The 17,707-nt window shown below is 40.8% G+C and overlaps 2 protein-coding genes across 2 annotated transcripts; one reads left to right on the forward strand and one right to left on the reverse strand.

The window, feature by feature from the left end:
* The first annotated feature begins 215 nt into the window (after positions 1-215).
* On the forward strand, positions 216-10,496 carry LOC123512056 (DNA topoisomerase 3-beta-1-like). Its single transcript, XM_045268226.1, has 16 exons — positions 216-421; positions 2,172-2,314; positions 3,110-3,307; positions 3,630-3,797; positions 4,142-4,270; positions 4,857-4,975; positions 5,683-5,883; positions 6,340-6,544; positions 6,960-7,064; positions 7,268-7,345; positions 7,825-8,034; positions 8,141-8,358; positions 8,536-8,760; positions 9,030-9,185; positions 9,497-9,602; positions 10,186-10,496. Exons 1-16 carry the CDS (start codon positions 331-333, stop codon positions 10,393-10,395), a joined length of 2,562 nt encoding a protein of 853 aa, XP_045124161.1. The 5' UTR covers positions 216-330; the 3' UTR covers positions 10,396-10,496.
* On the reverse strand, positions 9,402-17,570 carry LOC123512061 (hypoxanthine-guanine phosphoribosyltransferase-like). Its single transcript, XM_045268239.1, has 6 exons — positions 17,415-17,570; positions 12,814-12,920; positions 12,513-12,699; positions 11,893-12,106; positions 11,477-11,553; positions 9,402-11,272 (listed from the first exon to the last, which is right to left on the reverse strand). Exons 1-6 carry the CDS (start codon positions 17,433-17,435, stop codon positions 11,210-11,212), a joined length of 669 nt encoding a protein of 222 aa, XP_045124174.1. The 5' UTR covers positions 17,436-17,570; the 3' UTR covers positions 9,402-11,209.
* Positions 17,571-17,707: the final 137 nt, after the last annotated feature.

The raw sequence follows: 17,707 nt of genomic DNA on the forward strand, positions 1-17,707 counted from the left end.
TTAGAAGGATCAGCCGCTCGCGTTAACTTTATCCATTTGTTCCTATTTATTGTGTCCGCTCAAGTTTATTAATACCATTCTTCTTCACATCCTTCCATCCTATTCTCTGTCTACCCTCACTCCACCCCATAACTGGTATCAGCATTGCCTTCTTTACTTTATCATTTATTTCTGGGTAGGCAAATGAAGCACCGATAGAAACGCAAAACTCTTTACCCTTCAACTTCAAGTCAAGCTAAAGGGGGGGAAGGATGGAGGCGTGAGGAGGGAGAGCACGTCAAGAAGCACTAATTCTTTGCCTCAGCAGCGTCAGGAAGCCAGCAGAGCACCATGAAGTCCGTGTTCATGGTGGCGGAGAAGCCTTCCTTGGCACAGAGTCTGGCGGAGATCCTGAGTGGCAAGAAATGCTCCTCCAGGAAAGGTGAGTACTGGGTGCTGAGTGGCTAGCCGGCCTGGGACTGCTGGGGGGCGAGGCGTGTGGGAGAGAGAGATACTCCTGTACTTACTCACTTACTTACTTGGGACAGATATACCCCTATTCCTATTACTTACTTATTTACTTATGTGGGAGAGAAATAACCTTACCTCTATTACTGACTGACTAACTAACTAACTAACTAACTAACTAACTAACTACCTTCCTTCCTTCCTTCCTTACTTACTTACTTACTTACTTACTTATTTACTGGGAGAGAAATGCTTTTACCTTTATTGTCCTCCTTTCTAATGCAACAGTTAACCAGTACTTTCAATCCTTCATCCCTTCCTCTGGTACACTCTGGAACTCCCTGCTGGTAAATTTGCAGTTTCAACTAATATACCCTATCTTATATTTCATTTTCCCAATGTCTAATAAGCTTGGGGACCTGGGAAAGCAGGGTTTTAACCTAACCTAACCCCATTTTCCGATGGGGTGAAATGGGTCAGAAATGCTCATAAAAGTGTGATCTGGACCATGAGAATGTGTATAGTTATGTGTGGTGTATTGGCTCAAACTGCAATAATTCCTCCCTGTCTGTTTCTTTGTTTCTATCTTCCTGTGTCCTGAACTCATTGAAGAGGAAAGTGTCTTTTCTTGGTAAGCCACATCCCACATTTCAGTATCTTTTTCTCTCAGTGTGTTTTGAATTAATTGGTGTTGAGATGTGTTGTTAATTTAAAGTTTTCATGTTTTGTGGTATATTATAATTTTTTTATTTATTTATTTTATTTTTTTATGTAAGATGGGAAATCTGGCTAAGAGCGACAAGAATGATTAAACTAAAGGCCCACAGAGATGCCAGTCCCCGAGCAGGTCTGAGAGAGTTAGCCAAGAGAATGGGATAGATGTCTTGAAACTTCCTCTTAAATGAGTTCAGAGCATAGGAAGATGGAAATACAGAAGCAGATAGGGAGTTCCACAGTTTATTTATTTTCACATTTGGTTTTCCTTAGTTTATCAAGGCTGGGATGACACCTTTCTTTGATACCTTACCTTGATTTCTTACCTTCACTCCTCACCAGTCTGTGCTGCATCTTCCAAACAAATGACCTTGAGTAACTTCAGGAAAACAATAGACTGGTTGGCTGCTAATGAAGAACTTTGGGTATGGCATGTAGGAACTGTTACCCCAAATAGATGCCTTCCTAGCTCCAGACAGTGGCCAGGATTTGAAATTGTGTGCATGAAGATTCCTTGCCCCATAGCACTCACAGCTCCACCCATTAGCAAAAAAGAATGTCTAGCTACCAAATGTTGAGATAGCCTGGTGTTATGTTGATATTTTTTTTATTTTTTCATTTATGTATTTAATTTGATTTAATTTGTTTGTTAATTGCTTTTTTATATACTCATTTATATTCTTTTTTGTATTTATTTATCTTTTTATTTATTCATTTATTTATTTTCATTTTATTCCATTTTATTTATTTGTTTATTTTCTATTTATTTTTTCTATTTATTCGTTTCTTTTCATTTTCTATTCATTTATTTATTTATTTTTATTTTATTTTCGTCTTTATTTTATTTATTTCATCAATTTATTTATTTATGTACTTATTTATGTATTTATTCATTTATTTATTTATATATTTATTTTATTTATTTATTTATTTTTTATTTATTTTATTTATTTATTTATTTATTTATTTATTATTATTATTTTTTTTTTTTTTTTTTTACTTGTGGGCAGGGTTCAATGGGGCGTGCAGCGTACATGAATGGAGCGGCATCTTCCGAGGGCAAAGTGTGCGGTTCAAGATGACGTCAGTGTGCGGCCACGTCATGTCCCTCGACTTCCCCGGAAAGTACAACAACTGGGACAGGGTGGACCCGGTGAGTGTGTGCGTGTGTATGTATGTCTGTGTGTGTGTGTGTGTTTGTCTGTGTGTGTGACAATTGATGGTGTTGCAAAGGGAAGGTATGTAACAGGGCAATGATGGAGACATTCTGAAGAGTACACCTATAAATGTCAATCTTTTTTTTTTTTTTGTGTGTGTGTGTGTGTGTGTGTGTGTGTGTGTGTGTGTGTGTGTGTGTGTGTGTGTGTGTGTGTGTGTGTGTGTGTGTGAATTAACCCTTCAGTGCTATGATGCATTTCCGTATTCATTGTGCTTACTATTTAGTGATTTTAAATGGCTTCAGAAACTTATGTGGGGATTAAAATAGTGAAGACTCTGGACCACTAATCTTCTGACCTCTATAGACCCTTCCTAATGTAAATAAAATTGTCTAATCATACCCAAAACTCAAGGTAAAAATGCATCCCAGTACTGAAGGGGTTAATGGTGTTATAAAGAAGAGCAAATTTTCAGTAGTATATGTAAAATGATAGATACATTTTAAAGAGCACGCAAGAAGGGGAACTGTGAGAAATCAGCACACATACACATGTCACTAATTCCCTTGTATAAATAATGTGTTTATTACTTGCTTGTTGTTCTTTTCTTCTCTTTGCATTACAGGATATTTTTGATGTTTTATTTAATTATTTATTTATTTATTTATATTATTTTTCTTTTTTGCTCTTTATATTGCATTACATTTGGTTTTTTGAATATTATTAAGATTTATATTCCAGTAAACTGTTGTCAATAAACTATCTGTCTATCAATCTATCTATCTGTGCAGGCTGAGTTGTTCCGGTGTCAAACAGAGAAGAAGGAAGCAACAGCCAAGCTAAGAATGCCAGAGTTTCTAGGGAAGGAGGCTCGTGGCTCGGACTACCTGGTGCTGTGGCTGGATTGTGACAAGGAGGGAGAGAACATTTGCTTTGAGGTCATCTCCTGCGTGATGCACTCAATGAACAGAGCAGCAGGTAAAGAACAGGTATGGTTTAAAAGGAACTTGTAAAATATAACTTGATTTTTTATATAATAGAATGTAGATGGAATTAATTTGGATGATGTTACTTTAAAGGTCGTGAGGAACAGACTAATAGATTGTAATAATTTTGCAATATGTTTTCCAGTACAAATATATGAAGGATAACATTTTCTTACTTCTTTTCTGCGATGGGATGACCTTTTTTTTTTTTTTATTCATATATTTGTTTATTTATTCTATTTTATTTTTATTTACTTATTTTTTTACTATTAAGTTGCAGTAGAGAGCCACAACCTGCATAAGTGAAATACCTTTCTTTTGGCAGATCATCTTTCGAGCCAAGTTCTCCGCCATCACAGACCGCGACATCAAGGCGGCCATGAATAGCCTGGTGGAGCCCAATGAGAATGAGTCACGCTCTGTGGATGCTCGCCAGGAGCTGGACCTTCGCATTGGCTGTGCCTTCACTCGCTTCCAGACCAAATTCTTCCAGGTGTGTGATGTGTGTTTTGAGAAACCCATCAAAGGAGCATTGGAATGTATTAACTTTGGAAAATCTGTACAAAGAAAAGGTTTATAAAGATTAAGTTATTTGAGAAGTAAGCTGTAATAGTAGAAGTAACATGAAAAGAGTAATGCAAAATATATGAGCAACAAGAACACAGAAACCTGGGTAAATGAGCTAAACAAGAGAGGTCTTCAGTACTTAGCAGTAGATGGATAAGCATTAAACATTTAAACATTACATAACTAACCCTGCATTTATAGCTGCAGACGCAGGAGAGTTTGTCTGGTCTTTACTGTCACCATAAGCAAATGTCTTCTTCCTTGACACAGGGGAAGTATGGCAATCTTGACTCCTCGCTGATCTCCTTTGGGCCGTGCCAGACCCCAACACTGGGCTTCTGTGTGGAGCGCCATGACTTCATTCAGTCCTTCAAGCCGGAGACCTATTGGGTGCTGCAGGTAAGCCCCTCTGTCAGTGCTGGTGAGTCAGGCTCTGTACTCTTCCTTTCAATAACTCAGTGTGTATGATGTGGTAAACTCTGGAACTTCCTTCCTGCTTCTGTATTTCCATATTCCTATAACTTGAAATGATTTAAGAGGGAGGTTTCAAGACATTTAACCCATTTTTTTCATTAACTCTTCTTAGACCTGGTCAGGGATTGGCATCAAAGTGGGCCTTTTTGTTTAATCTTTTTTGTTGCCCTTGGCCAGATATATAAAAAGATAAAATAAATAAAACACAACAAGCACTGTATAATGAATGAAGTGATTTTGTCCTTTGTGTTGATTTAGTGATACAAAAATTCACATTAACAATTTGAAACACTATTAGTATTTTAACTCCATGCTGAAAAGTTAAGAATCTACAGTTAACCCAGATTTTGAAATGTTTTATTTTGTGAGTGGTTTCCATGAATATAATCTATGTGTAAGTTGGAGGTCATTGTATTGAGGGTGTTGTGAGTATCTTAACCAACAGTATTATCCAGTATGGTGATGACATAGATGTTGTTGGTGTGAATAATGCCTTGTTTGCTTGTTCCAGGTGAAGGTGGCGGTGACAGAGGACAGACAGCTCACCCTGGAGTGGGACAGAGTGCGCAGCTTTGACAAAGATGTGGCCAATGTGTTCCTTAATATTGTCAAGGAAAACAAGCGTGCCAAGTAAGTCAACTCCTTTGTTCTTATTCCATTATTGATTGCGTTATCATTACGAGAAAATTCCTTTCTTCTTCTCTATATTCCTTTACACTTATGCCTCTCCAGAGCTGGGAACATCTTCACTCCAGTCATTCTCTAAGGAGATATTTCCCTCAATTCCTTATCTTTAGTTTATCTCTTCAGTTTTCAGGTCCTTCATAACTTTTTTTCTTTACATTCCTACTTTATTATGTTTTTATACCATATCATAACTTTATTATTTTTCATACCATATAACAACAAGCTACAAACTTCTTCCCAGCCACTCATTTATTAAGTCTAGAGTTCACTCCTGCCTCACTAAGAGAATCAAGAATTCTCACTCATGCCTCAATAAAGATTAGAATTCTCACTCTTGCTTCACTAATGACTAGAATTTTCACTCATGCTTCATTGATGATGCAAATTTTTTCTCTCCAGTTAGGATGCCAAATTTATCATTTTTCTTCAGTAATGGAGCTAGAATTATCACTCTTCAGTTATGATACTAGATTTATCACTTTTCTTCAGTACCAACATTCACTTTTCCTTCAGTAACAGTGCTAGACTTATTTGCCTCATTAATGGTGTTATACTTCCCACTCTCACCTCACACATTATCACTTTTGCCTCAGTAATGGTGCTAGACTTACCAGTCTCACCTCACTCACAGTATTGACACTTGCCGGCAGAGTGACAAAGGTGGAGATGAAGGAGAAGGCCAAGCCTCGGCCAGCAGCTCTCAACACTGTGGAGTTAATGAGGATAGCTTCATCAGGGCTTGGCATGGGACCCCACCACGCCATGACCCTGGCCGAGCGACTGTACACCCAGGGCTACATCTCCTACCCTCGCACAGAGACCACACACTACCCTGAGAACTTTGACCTCAAGTGAGTGGGTGGAGGTGGGTTGCAAAGGAGTGTGGGTAGAGAGAGTATTTGGATTGTAAGGGTGAAACTTTTGTGTGTGTGTTTGTGTGTTTGGCTGTGAGTGGGTGTAGGTGGGTTGTAAAGGAGTGTGGGTGTGGGTAGTCACCAAACCTAGCATAAACCTGTATCATCTTACCTCGCCTAACTTCACCTCACCTCACCTTACCATATCCTACCATCCTAACCTAATCTAACTCCCTAACCTCACCTTACCTCACCTTACTTGACCTTACCTTACCTTACCTTATCTCACCTCACCTCACCTTACTTTACCTTACCTTACCCTACCTTACCTCACCTCACCTCAGAAACCTAGCCTAACATAAACCTATGCCTAACCTAACCTAATCTAACCAAACCTCATTTCACCTCAGTAAAAGACAGCCCTACATTCCCTGATCTTTCTACTTGTGTTAGGGGAGCACTGAGGATCCAGGAGGGCCACAGTGACTGGGGTGGCGTGGTGCGGGAAATCTTACGGGAAGGCATTCAGAAACCCAAGAAGGGCCATGATGCAGGAGACCACCCCCCCATCACCCCCATGCGCTCTGCTGACCGGGGACATTTCGATCATGACTCCTGGCGCCTCTATGAGTACATCACCAAACACTTCATTGGCACAGTGAGTGGAGGGGAGCTGGGAGGTGGACTGTCTGAGGGTGTGTGTTGAATAGCTTGGTGTACAGCCAGGAATACTAACCCCCTCTCTCTCTCTCTCTCTCTCTCTCTCTCTCTCTCTCTCTCTCTCTCTCTCTCTCTCTCTCTCTCTCTCTCATTTAAACATCACATACAAAATTATATAATGTTGCATTGTGAAAAGGAGCAGTGATCTTGAGCCAAAAATTATCACTATGCTCTTCTTTCATTCTCAGACTACATTCAAACACCTAAGTCAGCCTTTTTTGTTTAGCCATTTTTGCTGCCCTTGTCAAGATATCCCCTCTTATATAGAAAAATAAATAAGAAATAGATAAATAAAGGATAAATAAATAAATCAGATATATCGAGTTCTTTTACTAATGGGTTTCTCTTTGCAGCTGATGCCTGACTGTACGTACCTCAGCACCACCATTTTCCTGTCCATTGGCTCGGAGAACTTCACCATCACCGGCAAGCAGCTCATTGATCCTGGCTTCACCAAGGTGCCTACTGCTCACTGTCTCCTGTTCACTGTCTTCAGAATGTGACATAGTTTTGTGGTTACTGATGCAGTGTTTAGGTTGTGTTAGCTGGTACTTATTTCTTATTGGTTTTTGTTGTTCTCATTTCTTTGCTCTGAAAATGATTAGCTAAGTGATCCCAGTGTCCTCAAATTTGCTTCGCCTAACCAAGTGTTGTGTCTCAGGTGATGGACTGGCTGGCGCTGCAGGATGAAGAAAAGCTGCCTGACTTGAAGGGTGGAGAGGAGCTGCCCATACTTGAGGTGAGGTTCGTCTCATAGGATGCTATTGGCCCTTGTGTTTGTCAAAATTATTACATTATTCTGGCTAATGATGAAGCCAGCACAGTGTTTTTATTGTTACTAAAAAGATTATTTGTGTCTGGTATATTGGGGAGAGTAAAATGAGTGTAAGTAATTGAAAAGATTACTTAGACTTGGAATGATTACTATATTACTTAAATCTGGAAAATAGAGAAATAAAAAAATTTGTTAATATTAAAGGAGATAGTTTGGGCTTAAAATAGGGAAGAACTTTTATTCATCTATCTATCCATATACCAGGTTGGCAATGATAGGACAGCCTAAACAAAGCATAACACACACACACACACACTGGTGAACATTGTATATTGGCTAAGAAAGATTACATGGTCCTGGAGAATTGAAAATAAAGAGTTAGTCAATATTTCAGATTGTTTACATCAAGAATATTGGGAAGCTAACTAAGTGTTGTGTTACAGGCCAAGCTGACAGAACGGCAGACCTCCCCACCAGATTACTTAACAGAGTCCGAGTTGATCAGCCTGATGGAGAAGCATGGCATTGGCACCGATGCGTCCATCCCAGTGCACATCAACAACATCTCACAGAGGAACTACGTGCAGGTGTCGGCGGGCCGCAGGCTGGTGCCCACCAACCTCGGCATTGTCTTGGTGCATGGCTATCAGAAGGTGGGTGCCAGAGTGACGTGGGGTGTGGTTGAGGGTAGGTAAGGGACAGTTAATGTCACCTTCCATCCTTCATTGAGGATGACTGATGTAGTGCCTTTGTTCCCAGATTGACCCTGACCTGGTGCTGCCCACCATGAGGAGTGCTGTGGAGGAGCAACTCAACCTTATTGCTCTTGGGAAGGCAGACTTTAACTCTGTCCTGCAGCACACCATTGAGATTTTCCAGCTCAAGTTTCAATACTTTGTCAAGAACATTCAAGGCATGGATGAACTGTTTGAGGTTACCTTTTCACCTCTGTCTGCCACAGGACGACCATTGTCAAGGTGACTATCTCCTTTTTCCTTTGCACTCTAGTAGGTGTGGCCTCATTGCTGCCCTTCTATTGTAATGAGAAGTGTTGGTAACCAATGTGGTGAGTGTTTTGTGTTGTCACTGTAGGGCTGAGTGGTACTGCCTGGCACTCAGTCAGCCTGGAGCACTGACACTCGTCCCTGTCTCAGGTGTGGAAAGTGCCGGCGCTACATCAAGCTGGTGGAGACCAAGCCAGTGCGGCTTCACTGTGTCACCTGCGACGAGACCTTTGCCGTGCCTCAGAATGGAGTGATTCGGGAGTTCCAGGAGAACAGGTGTCCACTGGACGACTTCCAGCTGCTGACGTGGTCTGCCGGAGCGAAGGGCAAGAGCTTCACCTTCTGCCCATACTGTTACAACAATCCACCCTTCCCGTGAGTGTTGTTCCGGCCGCCAGGCTGTGGTGCTCAGGTGTAATGTCTCTCACTTGCTGCTCTTCTAGAAATGAAATTACTGTAAGGAAAACTACTCAATTATTATTAGTGCCTTGTGTCACAGTTCTGCATGTTGTCTTTACCTAACTAGCTTGAGATAATGATAAAAGATTGTCTCATTAAACAGATCTGCTAGAACAGGATCCTAATAAATACATCATGGTGTATTAAAGTCAATCACAAGTGGTAACTGTTCATGTTTCCTACAGAGACATGTCCAAGGGTGGTGGGTGCAACCTGTGCTCCCACCCCACCTGTCAGTATGGCCGGGACAACGTGGGGGTGTCCCAGTGCATGGAGTGTGGGCCAGGCATCCTAGTGCTGGACCCATCATCAGGCCCCAAGTGGAAGCTGGCCTGTAACAGGTATGCTAAGAACCACTACTAGTGGGGCCCAACAACCAATCTTCTCTGTTTCCTTTCTTGGTCTGCTCCTGACTTGTTGATTTCAAAGTGTAATACTAAGATGTTGTGTCTTTGTCTATGTGTTAATTGCATAATTTAATTAAAGCATCATCTCAAAGGAGAGATCATACTTTCCAAAACAAAGGAATCTATTCCAAAGGAATAACAAACTACAAATAAGAAATATATGAATTTAATGAACTCAGAGATAGTTGATGCTTTACAGCTTTTGTGGTAAATTGTAATGATAAAATCTATCTAAAATATTACAGGTGTGATGTGATAATCAACCTCTTTGACAAGGCCAACAAGGTCCAGGTTCTTGAGGACACCTGTGAGGACTGTGGCTCTCAGACAGTCACTGTAGAATACAAGGAGGTGAGGTTAACAATAATTTTGATATAGTTAAACTTAATAAAGATGCACTTCCTGGGGCCATGGACTTGCCAGATGCTCAAGGGGCATCTGGGTTCTTTCCTTTCGTCATAAATGTAAGACCTTTCACTGGAGGCACAAGCATCTGGCCGGCAAATGACACACGACATGCAACTAATCACATTCATAGCAAGTATCAAGTGATACAAGTACACACCACCTTGTTTGTGACTGATAAGAGAAGTATGGACAAAGTGGAAGTGTGATATTCAGTAAGGAAATTGGGGAAACATTGGTTTAGTGACTTGAAAAATGTTTTACCGGGATATTTGGAAAATTTAGTTTACACCTAATGCATCAGTTATAAAGAACTTTACCTGCAAAAATTGTCTGTAAACTAGAGTAATTCCTGTAGGTCAATATGGCACATACAGCTCTCTTCCAGATCACAGCATATCAGATTGAGTTAGTTTAGAGTGCCTGAACACTTCCATCCAGCTGGTGACAGTCTCAACATTGCAGCTCCAGGGTGTGGAGGGACAGGAGCCTCAGAGCCACACTAAATTGTCTTGCCTTTTCTCTGCAGGGTAAGAGCAAACTGAAGGATGGGCAGCTGACAGCCACTGGGTGCATCTTTTGCAGCACCAGCCTGCAGCCACTGGTGGAGAAGCACCGAGCGTCCCAGGAGGCAGGCCGGGGCCGGGGCCGGGGTAGGGGGCGGGGACGAGGGGGCAGAGGAATGAGGGGTGGCGGGCGGGGCACCAGAGGGCGAGGAGGGGGACGGGGCAGGAGATAGTCCTCATGGTAATTCCAGTGTTATTTTCTTCACTGTGTCCAAGATAAATTATTTCTACTGCAGCCTCCAATTTGAGGCCCAAAATAAAATAATCTATACAAGATGATTATCTTTACATTACAAATCATAGACTAAGAAAATAGATTTTATTACAATTATTAGAAAACATATATTTGATTATGGAATGTGCATATTTTTTTTCTTACATTTCTTCCTATCCAGAGGAGGGTACCATGAGAAAAGACCCAGCAGTGGCCCTCAGTGAGCTGACGTGTTTTATGAATGATGCTTCTCTTTCTCCCTCTCTCAAGTCAGTAATGGTAAAGATAATTTCAAAACAAAACCTTGTGGCACAATGCTAACCTCTCACCTCCCACTTCAAGTAACACTAATGTCAAAATCAGAGAAAATGTGACTTTAACTATCTTGCCACTTAAATGAGATCTTGTATATTAATTTACTGGTCTAGTTTTACTTCACATACTACACAGTGCATTAACAAGGTTAGGAGATTAATGGCATGCCTTCATCATAGAGGCAGGAGAGAAGCAATGGATGAAGTCACAAGGATAAGTAGCCATGAATGCAACTAAATTTTTTTCCATGGTACTCTTCAGTGGATAGACATTTACCTAGAATGGTCCCTATGGTATCTATAAAAGCACACACACACAGATTGTGCCAGAGCAAGATTAGTTCCATGAGTACACTGAACCATACTACCAAGGCAGCTTCCTTTGCCTTGTGTGAGGGTTGTCTTGCTTGGAAGGAAGGTGGAAGTGTGAAGGCATCAGATCACTGGAGTAGCAGGGAACTAGTGGGAGTTTTGTTGGATCTTGTACTTTGCTTTACCAGTGTCATTGATCACACAAATATGCTGAAAACAGAGATGAGCTTTGTTAGTTATGTAGTCAAATGTGCAGTCATCCCTGGTAATCTACATAAGAAGCAACTTGAAAGGTGCTAGATGGGATGAAAATTTCAGACAAAGCAGATCATGGACTGTCATACTTGGACAAAAGGTGCAAAGAGAAAGAGTCCATTGTAACAGCATATCCAACACAGCACACTCACTACTCACATTTAGGTCCCTGAAGTATTCATTATAGTCCAGAGCATAGCCCACCACAAACTTGTCCGGCACCTCAAAGCCACAGTCTGGAAACAATACTCACATTTACAATCCAATGCAAGTGCTGTGTTCAACTACAAATCATGGCATTGAGTCTTACTGGTCAATTTATAACATCAAACCAAAACTAAAATGCTACATGAACATAAAGGAAGCAGACAGAAGCTGGTAAGCAATCTGTGTGAATGATAAACTAAGTTATACAATGCAATTTACATTTAGTCCAGTCAAACCCAATTTTGTGATTATAGATATACCTACTTTCCATATTCACTTTCCTATAACCTATCCCTTATATCTTCACTTCATACTTTTACACACACACACACACACACACACACACCCTCACACCACCGAAGACTCACAATCCGGCCTGTATCCAGTCGAGTCCGGGCGTCTTTTCACAAGGAGAGAGGCAACCTTGACAGATTTGGGTTCATGTTTCTGCAGGATGGCCAGGAGGCGGCTCATGGTGCGGCCTGTGTCAATGATGTCCTCCACCACCAGCACGTTCTGGCCCCGAAGGTTGCTCAGGTTGTCGCCCCCGATAACTCGAATGTCACCTGTGGAATCGTCATTCTGGGAGGGAAGAGGAAAGTGCTTGGGTGAGGATGAGAATGTATGGGAGTAGTGGTATTACTCGGGACAAATGATTGGTATTGCCTCTAATTGTACTATTAGAGAGAGAGAGAGAGAGTGTTGGGCAGTAGAGAAGTAATGGTGGTGGTGGTAGTATTCGTAGAAGGAGGAGGAAGTGGTTGTGGTGGTGGGAGGATAAGCTATCAGAAAATATCCATAACTAATACAGAGAGAGAGAGAGAGAGAGGCAGCAAAGGGAGATCAAGTGGTGTAGGTGGTAGGAGGAGAATTAATCTTCATTATGGATGCAGCCTAACCCATAACCAAGTAGAATAGGAATAAAAATACTCAAAACAAAACAAAAAAGAAAGATCTTATAATACACCAAAAAATAGTCAAGTTGTACCTCGTAGCTCTTGAGTCGGATGAAGTCAACATGAAGCTGCACCGAGACAGAGGCATGGAAACGGTTGAGGGTTGTGAGTTTATCGAGGAGGTCTGTGTAGAAGCGATACCCGCCCTTCAGCACACACAGGGCAGTCAGGGGCTCATCCCGAATGTCCAGGAAAATGTCTCTGGCAAGGCGCTCTGTTCTGTGGGGTGAGGTAGTGAAAGAGCTTGCGTAAATCAGTCAATCGATTCTCTCTCTCTCTCTCTCTCTTTTATCTGTTAAGAAAGTAAGTTTGATTCCCCCCTCTTTCTCTCACCTGTCCTGAATCAGCCCCCAAGGGATGAGCACGTTCTCCAGGTCGTCCTCGTAGTGGCGGGGCACGCAGAAGTGGGACAGAGCATAGCCTGTGTAGTCATCAGCAATCTGAAATTAACACACTATTTCAAACACTAATTATCAATTCGATGTACGTTTTTTTATTTATTTATTATTATTTTTTTTTTCTATTATTTCTACTTTAATTTTCTATTTAGTTTTTGCATTACATTTTTCAAGAGGATAAAGATATTCCCAAGGTTTTTTTATTACTTTATTTGTTGCAGTCTTTTCGTTATAACTCCGTGGAAGAATAAAATAACCTTGAATTATATAAAGCCTCATAACTCCCCACTGCAGCATGGAAAGGTTAGTAAGAGTGTTTTTCTTATTCAAAATTGGATAATTCTCGCTCATACCATCGCCGAAATCATGATATAGCCCTGAAAACACAAATACGTAACTTGATAATTATTAACCGCCGTGTATAGTTTGAGAATGCAGGTTATTGAGTCATTTAGAAAGATAAGATAAATAAGACCAGTTTTTTTTTTTCACTGATGACGTAGAACCCTCGTAAAACTGCTAAAATCAGGAAATTCATATCTGGAAATCGAAATAACTTCCGCTACAGCGCGTTTGAATAAGTCGGCTTTCGTTTGATGTTTGAGAATGTAGAGTCGCTTATACTTAGGTACGATATAGAACGAGATAAATAAGACCACTTTCTCATTAATACAGAGTTCACGTAAAAGTAAATAAATAAACAGATAAATAAATAAAAACAGCTGCAATCCTAATATAGAACTGGAAATCCAAATAACATCTACTACAGCATACGTTTAGATAAGCAGGCACGTCGTGTGGCATATTTTGCGTCGCAACATCACGACGTGGCACCGCAAACTCCTCCGTCATTAGCCAATATTCAAGGGAAGGCTCAGCAAAATTACAAGTCACGTGATCTATTTGTCAGGTCTCATGGTGTCTTTGTGCATTCTCATTATCTTATCGGCAAGTCTTCCAACACGCGCTCCTCTTCCGTGAACACAAAGGACAACACACAATTTGAAAAAAAAAAAAAAAAAGTAAATAAATAAATAAAAAAAAAAACTTGTTTGTCGATTTTACGGTCAATTTTTGTTTTTATAAAGATGTCCTTGTAGCACCAGTTATATCTGCTGTGTGTGTGTGTGTGTGTGTGTGTGTGTGTGTGCAGCCATTTACCTTCCTCGAACATTTTACTTTTCCACATTATTTTTATTTATGATATTGTGTAATTATATATATATATATATATATATATATATATATATATATATATATATATATTTTTTTTTTTTTTTTTTTTTTTTTGTGTGTGTGTTAAAGCTTAAGAGATAAGATAGAAAGAGTGAGGCTACGAGTTTCTCACTTGAGGGCAAAGTTGGTGTACCAGTGCACTAAGGAATTAATACGAGCTAAAACTGTTATTCTATAAAGCACGCAGATATTTTTATCGACTCCGAATCCCGAACCGGCCTAGCGTCCGACTCCTCAATGCTTCGTTTTTCACCGGAAGGAAGGGCCACAGCCTGTGACGGCGTCCCATACTCATTCAGACTTAATTCCTTGTGTACAAGTGTCAATATTTTGATAACAGATCCCGAGTGCCAACAAACATCCAGGAAAAGCTAGGACACCACTACCCACGTACAAGGGAGGGTACGCTGGACTGGCATGGCGCTGAGGAATTACATACGTCTGGAGTGGTGAGCGATACCTACTAAATAGCGGCAGATGTTGGAGTGTTGACTGTTGAGCTCCCTTTCAGAGCAAATGCTGACTGGATAGAAAATCATCGAGGCAAGCTGTCAATTATGAGATGGCAAGACCACCACAACAACTTTGGATTGAGGTAAACTATGATCTGAGACACATTTGGAGTTAATTTTTACCATGTACATTACTACAAACGTACAGTACAATACGCATTAGTGATCAGTATACTCTCGGTAAGAGATGGAGTGCAAGGCCAGCCATTGCAGTCTCAGCAGTGATGAGAGTTCAACCAGCCACATCACTAAGGCAGTAAACATCCATCAATAAACTTTAGCAGGAAAGACTGATGGTATGGAGATCGTACGAATTCCTCTCTTGATCTAACGAAGGTACATGTTTTGACTTTTACGTCATTCGCATCTTTTGTGGATAGGGATGTCATAATTCAAACTCTACTATAAAACCGATGGATAATATTTTGGAGGTATAAATGGTTAGGTTTATATTATTACACACTAAGCATGTTCATTGCGAACTCTGTTACTAATCTAGAGAATTTTGTTAATTACATTTGGCAACACTGGTCCAGCGCAGACTGTAACCAGACACCCGGCCAAGAGGTAAACACACACAATATACTCAGTTGATGTATACGCAGCACCATTATCCTGCACATGATCGCGGATAAAAATAGTCTTGTGATAAAAAGAAAAAAAATTGTTAGATTCATAACTCCAATCAGGGGAACGTACACTACTCTACTGTCGGGCGCCTTCACTCAACAGGCTCTGGTGTAAGCTATTCGTGCTTTCACGAATACAAGATTAGAGTGATGCACAAGGAGATATATTGCTGAAAGTTTTAGAAGGGCACTCAAGATTACATTCTTTAATCCTTGTTACAGTAGTAAAGAGAAAAAAAAAATCACGAACGGGTAACCAACTCCCGCATTCTGTCACTCCTCGCTCATTGCAGCAGACAACATTCAGACGCATATTCTACCCCGCCAGTCCCTTGGCCAACCACTGACCTTCAACCCCCCCCTTCCCTACCACCCTTCTTCCTCACCCCCAACAACGCCATGCCGACCATTGCTAGACTACAGTACACAGACGGTGAGAGCGGGGATGTTCTTATGCATAATGGGTTAATTCTCTCTCTCTCTCTCTCTCTCTCTCTCTCTCTCTCTCTCTCTCTCTGCGTAACTACACACTAATTAACTTTAACTACAAACTAATTAACTTTTCAGTGAGTTACTAGTTACGCTAGTATGAAGATCACCATATTCATTTTTCATGATAGAAATATTACGATGGACCTGCAGGTAATAAGAACTTTAAAAACCTACAATTAAACAACATAGTTTACAAATTCAACACAAAAAATACGTGAAGGAAGATGAAATAATATATAATTAATACAGACGTGTGTTGTCAAGCGGTGCGTTTTGAACTGCATAGAGACGAGAGAGGAGCGGAAGATGGGAATTCTACCTATAGAGGCTAATGGTCAAGGATGGTGATACAGGGATGAGGGAGCAGAGAACCTTTACTGGTGTTGCGTAATATAAGTGACCACGTGTAGAGCGGCTGGGCACAGCATAGGAACTGAGAGAGAGAGAGAGAGAGAGAGAGAGAGAGAGAGAGAGAGAGAGAGAGAGAGAGAGAGGGGGAATCATATGTGTAATATATAATGATTAATGAACATATGTTAGCAGAAAAAGAATATATATAATGCAAAACGTGATTAGATAAGAAATTACGAACACACACACACACACACACACACACACACACACACACACACACACGGATAGGAATAAGCATAAATAAATCTTTTAAAACGTGATTAGATTAGTCATAAAGAACACACACACACACACACACACACACACACACACACACACACACACAGCCAGATGACCGGGGTTCGATTCCCCGGCCGGGTGGAAATATTTGGGTGTGTCTCCTTTCACGTGTAGCCCCTGATCACCTAGCAGTGAGTAGGTACGGGATGTAAATCGAGGAGTTGTGACCTTGTTGTCCCGGTGTGTGGTGTGTGCCTGGTCTCAGGCCTATCCGAAGATCGGAAACAATGAGCTCTGAGCTCGTTCCGTAGGGTAACGTCTGGCTGTCTCGTCAGAGACTGCAGCAGATCAAACAGTGAATTACACACACACACACACACACACACACACACACACACAAAGTGATAAGGCTATAAACACCACTACAGATAATGAAATACAAAACCTTTCACACAATCACGTCCGTCTGATCGGCAAGTGACACACACACACACACACACACACACACACACATATCGCTTGGTATAGCTCAATGAAACAATCTGGACGTTACTTTTAAATACTCCTTAGTTGAATAGAATCCCACAAGTTCATTCTTATAAGCACTGAGCTTTTTACAGAAGAGAACCACATGAACAACGTTTTTACTATAAGAGCACCAATAGAGGCTGCAGTGAAAGATACCACGACGCCAAACTCAACCCAGATAGATTAGAATTTTATATTATTGACTAAATGATAACCCCTTTTATCTTTCTAGGTCTCTATTTCCTTTCGTAAGTGTATGTGTGTGTGTGTGTGTGTGTGTGTGTGTGTGTGTGTGTGTGTTCGATCTTGCTTTCTTCATCTCCTTCTATAAGCCAACCTACCTCTTCGAACCTTGATAAGCCGAACAGTGAGTCCTAATGCTTCCATCACACCATAATACACGGTACAGGAATGCCAGTCAAGCAGATATTCTACTCTACACTGAAGGTTATTTACTCTTAATCAAAATACAATTATATCTTAAAGTACAATAACACGGGTCTTACTTTGATGCCGTCCTTGCTCATCTCGGCGTCACGTTACGTCCAGCACGGTAACACACGCACGCTGGGTTACAGGACTGCAATCTAATGAGCACAGTTACTCTTCTTACCTCTGCCTGAGCGTTTCTGAGGGAAGGGAGTATGAACAGGTGGATGAAGTTGACCCAAGGCGAGATACCATGTCGTCTATATCTTCATTTTATCTCCCTGACTTTAGATAATTACCATAATCTACATGTGAAAAACGATGCTATTATTTTTTGTGTTTGTTTATTTGGAATTATTGTGGTCTAAGA

Source organism: Portunus trituberculatus, chromosome 32, assembly GCF_017591435.1.
Source record: "Portunus trituberculatus isolate SZX2019 chromosome 32, ASM1759143v1, whole genome shotgun sequence".
Taxonomy (NCBI): Eukaryota; Metazoa; Arthropoda; class Malacostraca; order Decapoda; family Portunidae; genus Portunus; species Portunus trituberculatus.